At 43.9% G+C, this 20,858-nt stretch overlaps 1 protein-coding gene across 1 annotated transcript in view; it reads left to right on the top strand.

The window, feature by feature from the left end:
- Window positions 1-20,614, top strand: part of LOC143934966 (uncharacterized) — a 131,428-nt gene extending 110,814 nt beyond the window's left edge. The window contains 29 exon segments of the mRNA XM_077458511.1: window positions 1,045-1,183; window positions 1,291-1,409; window positions 1,493-1,642; window positions 2,018-2,188; window positions 2,289-2,598; window positions 4,191-4,258; window positions 4,378-4,465; window positions 8,011-8,128; window positions 8,222-8,345; window positions 8,434-8,570; window positions 9,185-9,440; window positions 9,557-9,799; window positions 9,919-10,095; window positions 10,186-10,331; window positions 11,782-11,872; window positions 11,960-12,349; window positions 13,163-13,289; window positions 13,814-13,932; window positions 14,017-14,213; window positions 15,825-16,008; window positions 16,181-16,346; window positions 17,768-18,201; window positions 18,291-18,494; window positions 18,582-18,707; window positions 18,791-18,961; window positions 19,081-19,185; window positions 19,454-19,549; window positions 19,654-19,785; window positions 20,480-20,614. Coding sequence (XP_077314637.1) covers window positions 1,045-1,183; window positions 1,291-1,409; window positions 1,493-1,642; window positions 2,018-2,188; window positions 2,289-2,598; window positions 4,191-4,258; window positions 4,378-4,465; window positions 8,011-8,128; window positions 8,222-8,345; window positions 8,434-8,570; window positions 9,185-9,440; window positions 9,557-9,799; window positions 9,919-10,095; window positions 10,186-10,331; window positions 11,782-11,872; window positions 11,960-12,349; window positions 13,163-13,289; window positions 13,814-13,932; window positions 14,017-14,213; window positions 15,825-16,008; window positions 16,181-16,346; window positions 17,768-18,201; window positions 18,291-18,494; window positions 18,582-18,707; window positions 18,791-18,961; window positions 19,081-19,185; window positions 19,454-19,549; window positions 19,654-19,785; window positions 20,480-20,494 — 4,803 coding nt within the window. The 3' untranslated portion in view covers window positions 20,495-20,614.
- Window positions 20,615-20,858: the final 244 nt, after the last annotated feature.

Raw genomic sequence — 20,858 nt, 5'->3', positions numbered from 1 at the left:
GATCTACTGTTGCCGGTAAAGGGATCTTATTTTGCTCTGGGGAAGATATTGTTGGAGGAGATCCACTGTTGAGGGGGAGGATCTGTTGATTCTGGCTGCTGGGGAATAAATTGTTGCCAGCAGGGGTCTGTTGTTACTGGGGCAGATCTATTGTTGCTGGGGGGTGAATTTTGTCCCTGAGGGAGGGTCTATTGTTGCTGGGAAGGATCTGTTATTGTTGAGTGATATTATGATGCTGGGGTCAGGAGTCTATTATCATTAACCAATTCCATACAAATGACTTAACACCGCAAATAATACTTGGCTCTGTATTCTCTAAAAGGTGCTCAGAGGTAGGTCAAGGGAGTACCTTCACCTATTCTCTGAGAAAAAACCCTTAGACCCCTTTCACACTGGGGCGTTTTTCAGGCGTTTTTCATGCGCTTTAGCGTTAAAAAAAGCGCCTGAAAGAAGCCGCAACTGCAATCCCAATGTAAAAGCCCGAGTGCTTTCACACTGAGGCGCTGCACTGGCAGGGCGTCCAAAAAAGTCCTGCAAGCAGCTTCTTTGCAGCGCTTTTGGAGCAGTGAATACAACGCTCCTAAAGCGCCCCTTCCCATTGAAATCAATGGGAAGCGTCCTGTAAAACGCCTGAAAAGCGCCTGAAAAACGCTATTGGCAGCAGCGTTTTGTGGGCGCTTTTAACCCTTTATTTGGCCACTAGCAGGGATTAAAAGTGCCCCAATAACGCTCGAAAAACGCTGGTAAAGCGCTGCTAGTTTAAGCGGCGCTTTACGAGCGTTTTTCGGGCGCTGACATTATGAAAGGGCTCTTAAAGCACTCGGGCTTTCACATTGGGACTGCAGATGAGGCTTCTTTCAAGCGCTTTACAGGTGCTTTTTTTTAACGCTAAAGCGCCTGAAAAACGCCTGAAAAACGCCCCAGTGTGAAAGGGGTCTTATAATAACATATCAATTTACCTAATGCAGTGCGTATAATACATATAACAATGTGTTACAGTGTGGAACAGGGAGACGTTTAATCTGATGAGTTTATGTTTAACAGAGTGCCATTGACATTCTGGGCTTCAACCCAGAAGAGAAGGTTGGTATTTACAAAATGACGGGCGCTGTGATGCACTACGGTAACATGAAATTCAAGCAGAAGCAAAGAGAGGAGCAGGCTGAGCCCGACGGCACAGAAGGTGAGGCAGATTTTGCCCTGATTACTTGTGATTCTTCCTGTTATCATAGAGTCTTCTGCTCTAAAAAGCCAAAAAGTGCGGACATTTATGTAATTACTGTTTCACAGTGGCTGACAAGGCTTCCTACCTGATGGGCCTGAATTCAGCTGATCTTCTGAAGGCTTTGTGTTACCCCAGGGTCAAAGTTGGAAATGAATATGTCACCAAAGGTCAAACTGTCCAGCAGGTATATACCTTTTTCTACAATTTTTTTTATTCATAGGACACAGTTTAAAGCATATAAACTTGCAACTTTTTTTTATTTTCAAGGTATACAACAACGTTGGTGCCCTGGGCAAGTCCGTTTATGAGAAGATGTTCTTTTGGATGGTCCTCCGTATCAACCAGCAGCTGGACACCAAGCAGCCAAGGCAGCACTTTATTGGCGTCTTGGATATTGCCGGCTTTGAGATCTTTGATGTGAGTAGCACGACTTAAAAAATGAATGTCCTGCAAGGCTGGACTGGGACAGAAATTTGGCCCTGGAATTCATCCAGACCGGCCCACTTACATTTTGAGTGTCCCATCAGCACCCCTTACATCAGAGTTTCCTATCACCAGCCCCCTTACATCAGAGTGTCCCATCACCAGCCCCCTTACATCAGAGTGTCCCATCACCAGCCCCCTTACATCAGAGTGTCCCATCACCAGCCCCCTTACATCAGAGTGGCCCACTGAGCCATTGGCCCACCGGGAAACTCCCGGTAGTCCCAATGGCCAGTACATGCCTGATGTCCTGCCATTGTTTTACTTGGTAAAATTTTGTAAATTGTCTTTTTTTTTTTTTTTGTACAGTACAACAGCTTGGAGCAGCTTTGTATTAATTTCACCAATGAGAAACTGCAACAGTTCTTCAACCACCACATGTTTGTGCTGGAACAAGAGGAGTACAAGAAGGAAGGCATCGAGTGGGAGTTCATTGACTTTGGCATGGACTTGGCTGCCTGCATTGAGCTTATTGAGAAGGTATGCTTACTACATTTTATCACCCAGTTTTAACACATTCTACAAGCAGAAACTGAGAGCCTATCAATACACCAAAATGTTATTGCTTTTCTGTGATTAGCCAATGGGCATCTTCTCCATCCTGGAAGAGGAGTGCATGTTCCCCAAGGCAACAGACGCTTCCTTCAAGAACAAGCTGTACGACCAACATCTGGGCAAGTCCAACAACTTCCAGAAACCGAAACCAACCAAAGGCAAAGCTGAGGCTCACTTCTCATTGGTCCACTATGCTGGAACTGTGGATTACAATATCACTGGCTGGCTGGAAAAGAACAAGGACCCACTGAATGAGAGTGTCATTGGACTCTACCAGAAGTCATCAGTAAAACTCTTGTCCTTCCTCTATTCTTCCTATGCTGCTACAGATGCAGGTAATACCTTTGTTTTGTCTTCTGTGCCATTGGTGCCTAAAACATTTGCTTACTACACTTCCAGTATTCAGTCTCTCTTAGCCCTTGTACACACGGTCGGTGTATGCAACAGTTTCGGACAAAATCCGACGGGCAAAATCCGACGGATTTAGTTGTCGAAATCTCAGACCGTGTGTACAGGGGCTTAGCCCTTGTACACACAGTCGGAGAATCCGTCGGAATGTGTCCTATCGGACCGTGTTGTCGGATAATCCGACTGTGTGTGGTATGCATCAGACTGATTCCGTCGGAATATCCGTTGGACCCAATTTTCCAACTTGTTGGAAATATTTTCCGACAAACTGGTCCGATTGGACATACTCCGATCATGTGAAGAGAATTCCGATTGGACCAAGTGCCACGCATGCTCAGATCAAATTCCTACATCAAAGCTTTTGGCTACTAGCCTGAATGTAGTCCCATCGTAACGAAATTACGTCATCAAGTTCTGAAAGATCGGATTTTTCGACAACTTAGTCCGACCGTGTGTATGCAACAGTTTTGGACAAGATCCGACGGACAAAATCCGACGGGCAAAATCCGACGGATTTGGTTGTCGAAATCTCAGACCGTGTGTACAGGGGCTTAGCCCTTGTACACACAGTCGGAGAATCCATCGGAATGTGTCCTATCGGACCGTGTTGTCGGATAATCCGACTGTGTGTGGTATGCATCGGACTGATCCTGTCGGAATATCCGTCGGACCCAATTTTCCCAACTTGTTGGAAATATTTTCCGACAAACTGGTCCAATTGGACATACTCTGATCATGTGTAGAGAATTCTGATCGGACAAAGTGCCATGCATGCTCAGATCAAATTCCTACACCAAAGCTATTGGCTACTAGCCTGAACGTAGTCCTGTCATAACGAAATAACGTCATCACGTTCTGAACGATCAGATTTTCCGACACCTTGGTCCGACCGTGTGTATGCAACAGTTTCAGACACAATCCGTCGGACAAAATCCAACGGATTTGGTTGGCAGAATGTCCGACGGTGTGTACAAGGGCTTACACTCAAAGGAACCTACCCTCCAATGTTCCCATCATAGCCTACAGACATTCGCACATAGTTTCCAGTTTGCTTTAGTATTATGCAGGGCTTGTTTTTCTCAAACAATAGGTGCTGGAACTCAACCACGACCCCCCCAAAACCCCTCTGCCCACACCCACACCCTCCAAATCACATCAAATAGTGGGTGTGGTCAATCAAATTCACGAACAGTAGGAGGGCCTTAAAGGGGGATTAAATACCAGGATTGCATTACATACAGAGTGAAGAGTTCTCACTTGTAAACATAGAAATCAGACTTCTGTGTTTACAAGTGATGGAGGTGAGCAAATCCCCCCCCCCCCCCCCCAAGGGTCTTAGCCAGAGGTGGTGGAACTGAGTTCCACCAAGTTCCCCTTGAAAAAAAGCCCTGGTATTATGGAATGAAAGGCCCATGTGGGAAGAAAATATTCTCAAAATTAGGAGCTGAGCCCACACTCTTATCACCTGCAACACTAATCCTTCTACAAATGTCCTAAAAAGAAATTCTTTCTGTTGCAGATGCTGGTTCAAAGGGTGGTAAGAAGAAGAAGGGTTCATCTTTCCAGACTGTGTCTGCTCTCTTCAGGGTTTGTGACACTTTATATTCTTTATATTGGATACACATGTTTTCTAATTTCTGCTGAACATTTACTAATATACAGTATATATATATATATATAAAATATCTTTTTTTTTCTGGCTACAGGAGAATCTGAACAAACTGATGTCAAATTTGAGGAGCACTCACCCTCACTTTGTGCGTTGCTTGATCCCCAATGAAACCAAGACTCCAGGTTGGCTCTCCCAAAAACAAAAGTATAAGAAACGCTCTGATCTATAATGAAGTTTAAGGCCCCTTTCACGTGGGCACCTCCATTGAGCGGATTCCGCTTGCTCAGCAGGGGATTCAGGGCCGTCTTTAATATTGATTGGACCCTGGGCAAAACTTTTCTTGGGGGGCCCCCCCCATACAGTTTTGCTCTCCGCCTGCTCTGAGACATACAATAATTAGCAGCTAGACTCAAAATCAGTTTACTGAATCAGATCAGGTGGCTATTGCGATTGGTTGCCAGAGGTTACAGTGTATCATTACCGCTCACTGACTGGTTGCTAGAGGTTACAGCACATGGTTTCTGTTTTTTTATTGGTTGCTAGAGATTACTGTGGATATGACCTCAGGGGGTCATGATATATATATATATCAATACCGTTGGTTGTCCCTATTTACATATGAATTCCGGTAATTTACATGTAAACACAGGGTCTGCAGGTGAGTCATCTTTATACAACAATAGGGCAGAGCTGGGCAGAATTAGTAGCAGCATTTCACACTGAGATATTGGGACACAGCACAGGACTAAAACCTCAAAGGATGAGGGAATTTAAACCAGGATAGTTGGCAAGTAGGAGGCAGCTGCTTTGGGCCCACAACAATGACAGGGCCCTGGGCAGCTGCCCCTTTTGCCCTGCCTTAAAAACGGCCCTGGAGGGATTGCTCCGCCGATCCCTGCCGAGCAGTCGGATGACGGGTCCTGTCCGCTCCACTGTGGAGAGCGGACAAAGACACAGTCCCACTGTCCTCTATGGGAAAATCGGGTGGAAATGGACCACCTGTCCGTTTTTATCCGATCCACCAGATGGATGACAAATAGGACCACCATCCATCTGGATTTTGTGTGCAGGATCAGATCAGATGGCGGCGGGTCTCAAACTTTGTTGGTCGGACTTTCCGATGAAAAAGTCAGATGGAGCCCACACACGGTCGTATTATCCGACAACACGGTCCGATCGGACATTTTCCGTCGGAATTTCCTACCGTGTGTACAAGGGCTTAGTCGTGCACTCCACAAGTCTGACCTTTATGTAGTGGCAAGAAGAAAGCCATTGTTGAAAGAAAGCCATAAAAAGTCCTGTTTGCAGTTTGTGGGAAGCCATGTGGAGGACACAGCAAACATGTGAAAGAAGGTGCTCTGGTTAGATGAGTCCAAAATTGAACTTTTTGGCCTAAAAGGAAAATGCTATGTGTGGTGGAAAACTAACACTGCACATCACCCTGAACTCACAATCCCCACTGTGAAACATGGTGGTGGCAGCATCATGTTGTGGGGATGCGTTTCTTCATCAGGAACAGGGAAGCTGGTCAGAGTTGATGGGAAGATGGATGGAGCCAAATACAGGGCAATCTTAGAAGAAAACCTGTTAGAGTCTGCAAAAGAATTGATACTGGGGTGGAGGTTCACCATTCAGCAGGGCAACGACCCGAAACATACAGCCAGAGCTACAATGGAATGGTTTAGATCAAAGCATATTGATGTGTTAGAATGGCCCAGTCAAAGTCCAGACCTAAATCCAATTGAGAATCTGTGGCAAGATTTGAAAATTGCTGTTCACAGACGCTCTCCATCCAATCTGACAGAACTTGAGTTATTTTTCAAAGAAGAATGGGCAGAAATGTCCCTCTCTAGATGTGCAAAGCTGGTAGAGACATCCCCAAAAAGACTTACAGCTGTAATTGCAGTGAAAGGCGGTTCTACAAAGTAGTGACTCCGGGGGGCGCCATACAAATGTACCCCCCACACTTTTCACATATTTGTTTGTAAACTATTTTGAAAAATATTCATCATTTTCCTTCCACTTCACAATTATGTGCCACTTTGTGTTGGTCTATCACATAAAATCCCAATAAAATACATTTACGACTTTGGTTGTAATATGACAAAATGTGGAAAATGTCAAGGGGCATGAATACTTTTTTCAAGGCACTGTAAAGGCAAAACTTTTTTTTCAGTTTTGGATAGAGTGGAAAGGTATTGGAACACCTGTCATTTTTTATTGCTACCTGTGCCCCCCGTTAAGGATATTCAGCCTCTCTATTTATCCTATTTACCATTATCATTGAAAGTGAAAGTAAAAGAAAATCCCAAATTTTGTGTTGTCCCCAGAAAAGTAATAGAGGGGAAATCTTCCAATGGGTACACTAGTTCGGATGACCTGGGGGTCCCCAAGGAATTCCCTTGATTTACAGGGATTTCCTCTCACTTCTCATTTGGCTATGGGACAGGAAGTGAAGAGAAATCTCTGCAATGAGACACAGATGACTAAAAAAATATCTGATAGGGGTTATAACCCTCCCTTGCTCTATTCAAAATGAAAAAAAATAAGTTTTGCCTATAGTTCTACTGTAAATATGAGAGTTTTTTCTTTACTTTTAAACTTTTTTTTTAACCACTTCCCGACCAGCGCACGACGATGTACGTCGACAGAATGGCACGGGCAGGCATATTGGCGTACAGGTACGTCCAATACTCAATGCGGCCCTGCCATCGGGAGCGCGCCGCCGGCGGCGCGCTCCCGTGCTGGTTGGGACCCCCTTGAGTCCGGTCGCGGGCCCCGCGGACTCGATCGCCGCGGGCATCCCCGCGATCGTCTCACGGAGCGGCCGAATGGAGGAAATGCCGTGTAAACAACATTTCTCCATTCTGCCTAGCAACTAGTGACGCTGATCTCTGCTCCGTGTGATTGGAGCAGAGATCAGTGTTCACTAAATGAAAGCCCAACCCCCCCCCCCACAGTTAGTAACACACCCCTAGGAACACTTAACCCCTACACTGCCACCCACTGGTTAACCCTTTCACTGCCAGTGTCATTTACACAGGAATCACTGCATTTATATAGCAGTGATTACTGTATAAATGACAATGGTCCCAAAAATGTGTCAAAAATGTCCGATGGGTCCCCCACAATGTCGCAGTCACAATAAAAATCGCTGATCGCCGCCATTACTAGTAAAAAAAAAATAATAAAAAATTATTAATAAAAATGCTATAAAACTATCCCTATTTTTTAAACGCTATAACGTTTGCGCAAACCAATCAATAATCGCTTATTGCGATTTTTTTTACCAAAAATATGTAGAAGAATACGTATCGGCCTAAACTGAGGGAAAAAAATGTTTTTTTATATATTTTTGGGGGATATTTATTATAACAAAAAGTAAAAAATAATGCGTTTTTTTCAAAATTGTCGCTCTATTTTTGGTTATAGCGCAAAAAATAAAAACCGCAGGGGTGATCAAATACCACCAAAAGAAAGCTCTATTTGTGGGAAAAAAAGGACGTCAATTTTGTTTGGGAGCCACGTCGCACGACCGCGCAATTGTCAGTTAAAGCGACGCAGTGCCGAATCGCAAAAAGTGGTCTGGTCTTTGACCAGCAAAATGGTCCGGTCTGCAAGTGGTTAAAGTAAACTTTGGAAAAATAAAAATGTAATCTTGAGAAATATAAAAATACCAATGTTCTACCATAGATTCAGTTTCACCATTAAACGTTTTCATGTTTAGGTGCTATGGAACATCACTTGGTCATGCATCAGCTCAGGTGTAACGGGGTGCTGGAGGGCATCAGAATTTGCAGGAAAGGTTTCCCCAGCAGAATCATCTACGCTGACTTTAAACAACGGTATGGGTCAATTGCTCAAATACATTATGTGACGGTATATGACAGAAAACACAATCGAAATATTTAAATTTGTTTACCTATTCAATAATACAGTTACAAAATCCTGAATGCAAGTGCCATCCCAGAAGGCCAGTTTATTGACAGCAAGAAGGCCTCCGAGAAGCTTCTTGCATCCATCGATGTTGACCAAACGCAATACAAATTTGGGCACACTAAGGTACACTTTCGTATCAGTGTGATTTACAATGTTTAACTCAACAAAAAAAACGATGCACAAGTTTTATATTAAATTCTATGATTTCTAGGTGTTCTTCAAAGCTGGTCTACTGGGTACTCTTGAGGAGATGCGAGATGATAAGTTGGCACAACTGATTACTCGTACTCAGGCCATGTGCAGAGGATACCTCATGAGAGTTGAGTTCCAAAAAATGATGGAGAGGAGGTACTTTAATTTCAAAATTTCTTATAAAACAATTATGAAATGTTCATTCCAGGGCCAGATTATGAGCATCATGGGCCTGGTGCTGAGGATTTTGGAGGGCCATTTTTATGGTTAATAAATAAAATTAAACACAAACAATTTTTTTATTATAACAAATTAAGTATTTTAACCAAACTGCTCATTCACACTGTATGTACAGTAGAACCCGTGTGAATGAGCTCACATTTTTAAATTTTTTAATTATTTGTTGCTATCTTTTATTGTTTACATTTTTATTTTAGTTTTTTTATTTTAGTTTTTTACAATTTAACTTTTTTTTTTCCCACAATGCTTTGGAAGGGTGTCAGTAGGGCAGTGGATGGAGTCAGTAGAGTAGTGGATGGTGTCAGCAGTTTTTTTAAATATTTTTATTAAATTTTTTTTCAATTTATTTATTTATTTTCAAAATGCATTTGAGGATGTGGGTGGCATCAGTAGGACAATGGCAGTGCCCAAATGGTCAGTCCAACCCTGCTGGGCCTATATTAAAGTAGGGGCCTGGAGCTGCAGCTCCAATAGCCCCTACGTTGATCTGGCCCTGGTTCATTCAAATGATGGTTGCACCTTCCTTCCAGAGAGTCCGTCTTCTGCATCCAGTACAATGTCCGCTCCTTCATGAATGTCAAGCATTGGCCATGGATGAAGCTCTACTTCAAGATCAAGCCTCTCCTAAAGAGCGCTGAATCCGAGAAGGAAATGGCAAACATGAAGGAAGAGTTTGAGAAGACAAAGGAAGCTCTGGCCAAGTCAGAAGCCAAGAGGAAGGCGATTGAAGAGAAGATGGTATCCATACTTCAAGAGAAGAATGACCTGCAGCTCCAAGTTTCATCTGTAAGTGTTTAACCATTTGTACTTAGCACATCGGCGCAAACACCCCAAAAAAAAACATGCATGATACACAATCTATGAATAAGCAATTTATACCTATAATTAAATCTACTTCCCAGGAATCTGAGAACCTTGCAGATGCAGAGGAAAGGTGTGAGGGTCTTATCAAAGCCAAGATTCAACTGGAAGCCAAAATCAAGGAGATTAACGAGAGGCTGGAAGATGAAGAAGAATCAAATGCAGAGCTTACAGCAAAGAAGAGGAAACTTGAAGATGAATGTTCTGAGTTGAAAAAGGACATTGATGATCTTGAGTTGACTCTGGCTAAAGTAGAGAAAGAGAAGCATGCCACAGAAAACAAGGTATACTATTTAACCAGTCCAGTACATGTGACGTGATACATTGGTGGCACTGGTATTTGCTTACTGAGTGTAACTTGTATGTCAGCTACATAATAACTTATCATTCCTGTACTACGTAGGTGAAAAACCTTACTGAAGAAATGGCCGTGCTTGATGAAAACATTGCCAAGCTGACCAAGGAGAAGAAGGCTCTTCAGGAAGCCCACCAACAGACCTTGGATGACCTTCAATCTGAAGAGGACAAAGTCAACACCCTGACTAAAGCTAAGACCAAGCTAGAGCAGCAAGTGGATGATGTGAGCAAATAAAACAGAAAAAGAAATCAATTTTTTTGTGCTATAATAATAGGGTATTAATATAGTTATTAATTTAACTGTATATTGTAGCTGGAGGGATCTCTTGAACAAGAAAAGAAGCTCCGCATGGACATGGAAAGAGCAAAGAGGAAGCTGGAGGGTGATTTGAAGTTGTCTCAGGAGTCCTTGATGGACCTGGAAAATGACAGGCAACAGCTGGATGAAAAAGTTAAAAAGTAAGACACTGGTGTCAGTGGGAGGAATCGTGCCTCATCATTGGTATCAGGGGAAGGAATAGGGTCCCATAATTAATGTCAGTGGGAGGAATAGTTCCCCAATTCCCATCATTGGTGTCAGTGGGAGGAATAGGGTCCCATCATTAATGTCAGTGGCAGGAAATGTGCCCTATTATTGGTATTAGGGGGAGAAATAGTACCTCCTCATTGGTTTCAGTGGGAGGAATAGTGCCCCACCATTGGTGTCAGTGGGAGGAATAGTGCCCCATCATTGGTGTCAGTGGGAGGAATAGTGCCCCACCATTGGTGTCAGTGGGAGGAATAGTCCCCCATCATTGGTATCAGTGGGAGGAATGGTGTTCAGTGGCAGCTGGTGGCATATTTTTGGGGGGGGCAGCAAACAATTCACCCGCCAGGGGTCAGGTCTGACACAGGAATCCCCCCCCCCATTCGGTCCTAAGCCCCACACTTACCCCATCTAGGTCACAGGCAGCCAGCACTTCCTCCTCCAGGTGCTTCACATCAGCTTCCCCTGCGTATCCTCCCTCCTCCTCCTCAGCAGCGAATAGGATCACTTCTCCTCTCAGCCAAGAAGGGTCTCAGGACCCGTTTCCTGATTGGCTGGGAGGAGAATCAGGAAGACAATAGCAAATATTAATTCGCTATTGTCACACAACTGGGTGGGCTCGGGGCGCAGTGCTCTGCGCTCCGAGGCCCACCCTTTTTAAAGCCTATTAGAACCTCTGGCTCTAATCATGTGCTTCAAAAAAAAAAAACCCATTGGAATCCATGTGTCCGTCGCCCTGCATGTTTCTGGACGCATGGATTAGGTGGGCGCCCTGCGCCCTGCATTACAGTGGGAGGAATAGTGCCCCATCTTTGCTGTCAGTGGGAGGAACAGTGTTCCATCATTATGGCCAGTGGGAGGAATAATGCCCTATTATTGGTATTAGTGGGAGAAATCGAGCCTCATCATTGGTATCAGGAGGAGGAATAGTGCCCCATCATTGGTACCAGTGAGAGGAATAGTGTTCCATCATTGGTGTCAGTGGGAGGAACAGTGTTCCATCATTGGTGTCAGTGGGAGGAATGGTGCCTCATCATTGGTATCAGGGGAAGAAATAGTGTCCCATCCTCCCATCATTGGTGCGGGTGAAAGGAATAGTGTCCCATCATTGGTGTCAGTGGGAGCAATTGTGCCTTCTTGTTGGTGTCAGTGGGAGCAATTGTGCCTTCTTGTTGGTGTCAGTGGGAGCAATTGTGCCTTCTTGTTGGTGTCAGTGGGAGCAATTGTGCCTTCTTGTTGGTGTCAGTGGGAGCAATTGTGCCTTCTTGTTTGTGTCAGTGGGAGTAATAGTGCCCCAAGGGCTGGATATAGGCAGTCAAAGAGCCACACTTTGCACTGCCATAGATGAAGGTATTTAACTCTATTACACTTTTGCTTAAACAGGAAGGATTTTGAAATCAGCCAATTCCAGAGCAAGATTGAAGATGAACAGGCCTTGGCTGCCCAGCTGCAGAAAAAGATTAAGGAACTTCAGGTAACTTGAAGAGCATGATGCAAAAAATCATTTTGTGTTTCTGTTATCAAAAATATACAGGAAAACAATAACTTATGTGAACTTTAGGCCCGCATTGAAGAACTTGAAGAAGAAATTGAGGCAGAGCGCGCAGCTCGTGCCAAGGCTGAGAAACAACGCTCCGACCACGCCAGAGAGCTTGAAGAGATCAGCGAGCGTCTGGAGGAAGCTGGAGGGGCAACATCTGCTCAGATTGAGATGAACAAGAAACGTGAGGCAGAATTCCAGAAGATGAGACGTGACCTGGAGGAGGCCACCTTGCAGCACGAAGCCACCGCTGCCACTCTCCGGAAGAAGCACGCTGATAGCATGGCAGAGTTCAGTGAACAGGTTGACAACCTTCAGAGGGTCAAACAGAAACTGGAAAAGGAGAAGAGTGAGATGAAGATGGAGATAGATGACCTCGCCAGCAACATGGAGACTGTCTCTAAATCAAAGGTAAGTGCAAGCTTGGTTTCTTTTTTTATTTCAGGTAAGACATTCTGTATACCAGTGATGGTGAACCTTGGCACCCCAGATGTTTTCAAACTACATTTCCCATGATGCTGATGCACTCTTCAGTGTGGTTGAGCATCATGGGAAATGTAGTTACAAAACATCTGGGGTGCCAAGGTTCTCCATCACTGCTGTATACAATATGAGGAAAAGTATGTTAACAATGAGATCACTGTAACTTTTAGTGAAGATAAGCAGGTAAGGTGAGAAAGCACTGGCTCCATGATGCAGATGAGTGAATCTATTCTCAATGCTTCTGATTCAAACTGACATTCAGGTTAGTTTTCCCATGGCTGGAAGGCCGCAAGTCCTGTGCCATACACATAACAACCCGTTTTCCCTTCAGCACAAAATGGGGCCCCTTCAAGTACAGGCACTGTTATGGGCACCATTGTTTTCCCTGGAATATAAGCAGCCTGAATACCACTCTTTGGAATGAGGGGTGCTTAAAGTGGAAGTAAACTCTCCTATCGTTTTCAGCCAAGGAAGCTGCCATCTTTGCCTCTGTTTAATCTACAACTGCTATGGTGCTGCACATGTGATTTGTTATGACACCAGCCATTGGATGGTTTGATAGTTTGGCTGGTATAACTACTTCAACCCATGGATGTACCGCTACGTCCTAATGGCGTGAAGTAGTTGAAAACTGGAAAAATCTACTTAAAACTCACAACAAAATCACAAATTGATAACGGAGCTTTGTTTTATTAATTCGTTACTGCCCTGTACTAAAGATTTACTTGGATTTCCTAACAGGCAAACTTGGAGAAGATGTGCCGAACTCTAGAGGACCAATATTCTGAGATCAAAACAAAAGAGGAAGAACATTTAAGAGTGATTAATGACTTAAGCGCCCAAAAATCTCGTCTTCAAACAGAGACTGGTATTTATCTACCTTGAAACATTTTTCTGCAATAGTTGTCACACAGATGCCGCGTACACACGATCGAATTGTCTGGCATACAATCCGGCGGATAATCCGGCGGACTTTCTACCGAACGTCCTTGGCCACACACGGACACACAGAAAGTCCGACATTCGCTTGAGCGATGACGTACAGCAAGTACGACGGGACTAGAAAAAGGAAGTTTAATAGCCAGTAGCCAATAGCTTCCTTTTTCGTACTTGCTTCTGAGAATGCGTCATTCTTAGTCCGCCGTACTAGCATACTGACAAACGTATTGTCCGCTGAAACCCAAGTCCGACGGGACTGGAAGATTGGAGTGAAAAAATACTTTCTTAGTCCACCGGACTTCACGCTGGAAAAGTCTGCTGAAGCCCACACACGATCGGATTGTCCGCTGAAATGCGTTTCGGCGGACTAAGTACGCCGGACAATCTGATCGTGTGTACGCGGCAAGAGAAGCACCATACCAATTTTATTTTTATTTTTTTCTCTCCAAACAGGTGAATACTCTCGCCAGGTAGAAGAAAAAGAGTCCTTGGTCTCTCAACTCTCCAGAGGCAAACAGGCTTTCACCCAACAAGTTGAAGAGTTGAAGAGGCAGCTTGAGGAAGAGACAAAGGTACGATATAATCTTTACTGAAATGTTCTCTAACTTGTAAATGAGAGTAACACTCACAAGCCTTGCTATTTCATACTTCTATAGGCCAAGAACGCCCTTGCTCATGCTCTTCAGTCTGCTCGCCATGACTGTGACTTGCTCAGGGAGCAATTTGAAGAGGAACAGGAAGCTAAGTCTGAGCTTCAACGCTCATTGTCCAAGGCCAACAGTGAAGTCGCTCAGTGGAGGACAAAATATGAGACAGATGCCATTCAGCGCACAGAGGAACTTGAAGACGCCAAGTAGGTGTCCTAGTTCTTTCCAACTACAGTTTTAAATCTTAAGAATGCTTTTATAATAATTGTTAAATAATGTAACAAGGCTCAGTGAATGAATCCCAAACGACTGTATTTCATTTAGCATTATTTATCTTAAGAAAATCATACAAAACAGCAAATTGGTATGGATGGTTTACATTAGGGGGGTCTAAAAGCTTTTCAAACAAAGGGCCAGTTTACTGTCCTTCAGACTTTAGAGGGGCCAGATTGTGGTCAGTGAGGGTAAACACGGCCTCCTATCATTGGTATATTACCCTATCATTGGTATTAGTGGAAGAAATGGTGCCTCATTGTTGGTGTCAGTGGGAGGAATAGTGCCTCATATCATTGAAAGTAATAATGCCCTAAGGGCCGGATAAAGGCTAGCATGGGCCACATCCAGCCCTCGGCACGGAGTTTAGAGATCACTGGTTTATATGTAACTCAGCCTTTTTCAACCAGGGTGCCTTGAGGTTTCTTCAGGTGTGTAAACTGCCTAAAAATGTATCAAAAATTTTATACAATCCAGTAGGTGGATCAAGCCTGCCTTTTAGTTGCACAAAGCCGCGGAGTTTCATTATGCCCCTTTACGACTTTCTAGAAACTGGCATCCTAACAACCAATAACACCATCAGTTAAGGAGGATGTCTGTTGCCTCCTTGTTTGACCCTCCTGTGCTCCTCTTTCTCAGCACTGGGGGTGACATTTGCTGATTGATGGAGAGAAATTGAGGGATAAGAGAAACATTGGTATACTAGTCAGTACCAGTGGGCAAAAGTGTATTTGCTTTGGAAGAATAAATCCCTGCGACCTGAACCTAGTTGCAGCGCAGTCCATCCTCACCACTAGAGGCCCTGGTGAACACCTGCTGGCTCTTAGGCCGCGTACACACGGGCGGACTGTTCGCCCAACTTTGTCCGTCAAACAGTTTCGGCAAACAGTCCGCTCAAAATTAGCATGGACGGCAATGGCCACACACGACGAACGAACAGTTTGCTGAAACCGTGCGCGATGACGTGAACGGCACGTACGACGGGACGAAAAATACGACGTCCTATACACTGCATTATAACTTTCGGCGTGTTAAGCTTTTCTGAGCATGCGCGGAACTTAGTTTGTCGAACAAGCCTACACACGGGCGGACTGTTCGCTCAAACAAAGTTTCAGCGGACAGTTTTTCGGAATTTCCGAAAAACCTTGTTCGTCAAACTGTCCGCTGAAACTGTCCGCTGAACGCCCACACACGAGCGGACTGTCCGCTGAAACACTGTTCAGCGGACAAAGTTGGGCGAACAGTCCGCCCGTGTGTACGCGGCCTTAGACTCCGCACCCTGGGGAATCTTATGCTCTAACTCCCTGTGGGATCCGTGTTGGTGCTTCAGTGGACCTGCCTTCCTTAACCACCCGTAGGGTCCACTACCTTAGCGGTGCACTCCTGCCCCCAACGGTGTGCATCTGTCACCTGGCCCCAGGTGACCTGACAGACTGTCTATAATTTTAAAGGGTGCCTTGAGATTGTCTATAATTTTAAAGGGTGCCTTGACTGAAAAAAAAGTTGAGAAACACTGATGTAACTTATTATAATCTGCATTACAGGAAGAAGCTGGCCCAGCGTCTCCAGGATGCTGAAGAACAAATTGAGGCAGTCAATTCCAAATGTTCCTCTCTGGAAAAGACTAAACAGAGACTTCAATGTGAAGTGGAGGATCTCATGGTGGATTTAGAACGTTCCAATTCAGCATGTGCTGCTCTGGATAAGAAACAGAAGTCCTTTGATAAGGTTTGTCTATGATATAGAAGACTTTTTTTTTAGTTGTGCCCTATGATTATCAAGGAATAATTCTGACAATGGATCAAATGATTTAAATATTACGAGGTTATTACAACCAATACTCGGTTTATAACAAAAAATATGGATCTCAGGACCATGTTCCATTTTTTTATTTCAACAGGTGCTGGCTGAATGGAAACAGAAGTATGAGGAGACTCAGGCTGAATTGGAAGCTTCTCAGAAAGAGTGCAGGTCTCTAAGCACTGAAATTTTCAAGATGAAAAATTCATATGAAGAGGCATTAGACCAATTGGAGACCTTGAAGAGAGAAAACAAGAATCTTCAACGTAAGCATATACTTTATTTTAAAAGTGTAGTGCTACCCCTGATGGAGCCACTGGAAATCACCCAAGTTCTTTTCCCAGTAGATTGACCCACACCCAGGCACACCTTCACAGTCACTCTTTGCCTCAATGACCAGTCTAGGGGTGTTCTTTTTTGGTGTTTTTATTTTTGGATTAACTGGGATAGGGGTTGGGATAGGGTTGAGGGAACTGAGGAGGATATTCCAAAAAAAGAGAACTGTGTACATGTTGAGAACAGTGAACTCCTTTCTGTAAAGCAGAAGTCCTCGTACAAGCAAACTATGGACTTGGCTTTGTAGTAGAAGCAGTTAAAAGAGCAAAAGCTTCTTTCTTTAATGCAACAAGAGTAGAGTACCTTCACAAACAAACTACGTAGACTGAGCTCTGCAGGACCCCAGCCAGTGGCCCCTTTAAACAAACACACAACTGATTCTCTAGCACCAGAGTGATGGCAGCAGCTCATAAGTCTCTAAGATCTCTCACAACAGTCTGTACTCACAAATGTCCAGGGAAAATTGGTTGCCTCATTCCAACATCCATGCAACACCTTTCTCCTGTTATACCGCACTAGATCTTCAGATGATACCCTTAAGTCAGTTCTCTGTAGCTTTAGTGCCCTTTCACACTACCGCGACTTGTCAGGCGACTTAGCCGCCTGACAAGTCGCGCTCCGTTCTGTACTATGGAACCGTTCTAATAGGAGCGACTCAAGTCGCTCCGACTTAGAAAAAGGTTCCTGTACTATTTTTGGAGCGACTTCAGGCGACTTGCATTAACTTCTATACAGTAGTCGTTTTGCAAGTCGTTGCTGAAGTCGTGTGCAGGTCGCGTCTGTGAGTCGCGCTGCAAGTCGCGTCGCCCCTGTGTGAACGGGCACTTAGCATCCAGGCTCTCAGGTTGCCCACCTAAGGCCTCACAAACAGCAAGCACATGGCAGCGCTGCCCTGGAGGACAACAAGCCCTACAAGATGTGTTCCTCTCCTGAAGGAAAAGAAACAGCAGCTCTGTGTCTCAGAGTATTTATATAGACTCCCAGCAAGTTTCAGGGCCACCCTTCTCAGGGATATGCCACGGCTGTATAAATGTTCATACTGCTTTTTGCATTGCTCCATGCCTATTTTCCAGAAGATTCTCCTGCTCTCTGGAAAACAGACAAAACAAGCAAACCAACAGCAGCTAAAACATAGAGCAGACCTAACTAATCACATGCAGCTGCACCGATTACAGGGACGACTAAATTTACCAGCGCAGCAATTGCAGTCACCAAATCTTCCTCATTTTAGCACTTATCTAGGAGGGTGCTACAAAAGCATCATATTTTTCTCTAAATAACTAATTCATATAATTTCTGAAGTTACACGCTTGTTGAATTTAATTTTCTGTTTTAAAAATACTTTCTTCAGAGGAGATTTCAGACCTGACAGAACAGATTTCAGAATCAGGAAAAACCATTCACGAGTTGGAAAAGGCCAAGAAACAGATTGAACAGGAGAGGTATGACCTCCAAGCAGCTCTTGAAGAAGCAGAGGCATCTCTGGAGCATGAAGAGGCCAAAATTCTGCGCGTACAACTTGAACTGACCCAGGTTAAGTCTGAGATTGACAGGAAAATAGCTGAAAAAGATGAAGAGATAGACCAGATTAAGAGGAACAGCCAACGAGCATTGGAATCCTTGCAGAGCTCCTTGGATTCTGAGATCAGAAGCAGGAATGATGCTCTGAGACTGAAGAAGAAGATGGAGGGAGATCTCAATGAGATGGAGATCCAACTCAGCCATGCCAACCGACAGGCAGCTGAGGCTCAAAAGCAACTTAGGAATGTTCAGGCACAATTCAAGGTACAGTTACTGAAGATTCTAGTTAGCCCGAAATAACTGAAACGATAAGGTTTTCCATTAAGCTAACCTTTCACATTGTACCTATTTAGGATGCCCAACTGCATCTTGATGATGCACTTAGAGGAATCGAAGATCTTAAAGAACAGCTGGCTATTTCTGAAAGACGATCCAATCTCTTGACTTCAGAAATTGAAGAGATGAGGTCTGCCCTGGAACAGACAGATCGTGCACGTAAGGTGGCTGAGCAAGAGCTGATCGATGTCACGGAGCGTGTCCAACTTCTTCACACCCAGGTGAGGAAGATAGTTTCCTTGGACTTTTTGTTTTAGTCTTCATCCACAGTGATAGATGTGATAATTGCTTGTTATTTTTTCCTTCAGAACACCAGCCTTATCAACACAAAGAAGAAGCTTGAATCTGATGTCTCACAACTGCAATCTGAAGTGGAAGAAGCCATTCAAGAGTCCAGGAATGCAGATGAAAAAGCAAAGAAAGCAATCACTGATGTAAGTCTTAGAGAACAAAAACAGACATAACACTTGAATAGTTAACATTTTGTCTTTGTAATTAAAATTTATTAAATACATAGGCTGCCATGATGGCTGAAGAGCTGAAGAAAGAACAGGACACCAGCGCTCACCTTGAGAGGATGAAGAAGAACCTTGAACAGTCAGTGAAGGACCTTCAACATCGTCTGGATGAGGCTGAGCAGCTGGCCCTGAAAGGTGGCAAGAAGCAACTTCAGAAACTGGAGGCCAGAGTAAGTTTTCTTAAATTACTTGTTCCTGTAAGAACCAATATTTTATTACTGACAGAAGGTTAAAACTTGTAATTTTATTATAATTTAGACCTAAAACTCAATTTCATGCTACTCTACAGGTGCGTGAGTTGGAAAATGAACTTGATGCTGAACAGAGGAGAAGCTCAGACGCCATCAAAGGCGTGCGCAAGTACGAGAGGAGAGTCAAGGAGCTGTCATACCAGGTTTGTAAAATTAATCACCAGATATTGATAAACTAGTAGGAAACTTACAGACTGAAGTAGATAACAAGAGAACGTACAGTACAATAGCTACAAAATTTAGAGGAAAAAGTGATTTCTGGAACACGTTGCTTTTTTCCTAACATAAAATTTCAAAGAATCCAGAAGCCAAATACATTTTATTTGCTGGCTTCTGACAAAAACCTGGTTAAATTTAACATGCAAATGAGTTCACTTCCTAAAATGTCTAATTGTATCTAACATATCACAGTCTGAAGAGGACAGGAAGAACGTGTTGAGGCTCCAAGATTTGGTTGACAAGTTACAGATGAAAGTCAAGTCTTACAAGAGACAATCAGAGGAAGTGGTAAGTATACTGAGACTAGTCTACAATTGTTTTGATGCTCACTGATACGTAATAAAAAACATAGAGAAGAGACAAATTCTAAAAGTGGCTCATGATTATTCCAGGAGGAACAGGCTACCGTCCACCTGGCCCGATTTAGGAAGACTCAACTTGAGCTGGAGGAGGCCGAGGAACGTGCTGACGTCGCAGAGTCTCAAGTCAACAAGCTCAGAGTCAGGAGTCGGGAAATTATCAAGGTGAGGACTTCAGACTTGCGCTTTCTGGTGTTCTCCAGTCATACGTAAATGTGTAGCGTATAAATGCATAGAGCATATGCATAGAGCATCTTCATCCTGAAAATACTATCCTTTGGAATTATGTGGTCCCTTCCTCTGGGCTCATATGTCTGTAAGGGGCGATTCTTCCCAATGACCACAAACAGGGCCGGGACAAGAGGTGGGCAGGAGGGATGGCTGCCCCTGGCACAATGGTTTATTGCAGAGGTAGGGGACACCCTGACCCTAACCCTAAGGGAAAGGGGGGCGCAGTTTGGCATCTTTGCCCTGGATGCTGGATGACCTTGTCCCGGCACTGACCACAAATATAAAGGGGCATCCTTCCCAGTGGCCATCACGTTAATGCCACTGTAGCTCTGAATATATAATTCATGACAAGGGTTCTCAAGACCAGAAAGTTATTTGAAGGGTTCCTTGGTGTTAAAACATTTAAGAAAGGCTGTTTTAGGCATTGTGTGGCAGAAGGGAGATGTCTAGGCATCTTACATGGTGGTGGAGGTGACCAGGGAGGTTTTCAATGATCACTCATAGACCAATGATCAGGCTAATGGCAGCAAGATGCCACAGAAAGCTACAAAACTGCAGAGTCTACTGCAGATTATCTGTATTTAATGCACAGCATCCAACTAATTATTTTTTTATCTTATCTTTGCAGAAATCAGAAGAGTGAAGAGATCAAGGAACACTTTGCAGAAGTTCATACAATATGGACTTTTATGTAATTAAAACTGTTCGTATGTAATTAGTACGTGTAGCTCTAGGTGCAAATAAAACATAAAACCAAAAAATCTCCATGTGTTACATTTATTTTCATTAGTATAGCAATATCGGGGATTGCTGATGTGATTTATCACAAGGTCTATCTTCACTGGCCACATGCTTGTCATAGAAGTCTCCAAAGAGACGGGACTTTTTAGAAGGATGGTGATGGCTGCCACTCTATGTCTCTTAACAGGTTTACTCTAACGCATAGCTCTCAACTGCCCCTGATTTTGAGGGACTGTCCCTGATTTGGAACAAAGTCCCTCTGCCCC

The sequence above is a fragment of the Lithobates pipiens genome, unplaced genomic scaffold (genome assembly GCF_037356315.1).
Source record: "Lithobates pipiens isolate NorthernLeopardFrog02 unplaced genomic scaffold, aLitPip1_a1.2 Scaffold_28, whole genome shotgun sequence".
In the NCBI taxonomy this organism is placed as follows: Eukaryota; Metazoa; Chordata; class Amphibia; order Anura; family Ranidae; genus Lithobates; species Lithobates pipiens.
This window is presented reverse-complemented; position numbering and strand designations above follow the sequence as displayed.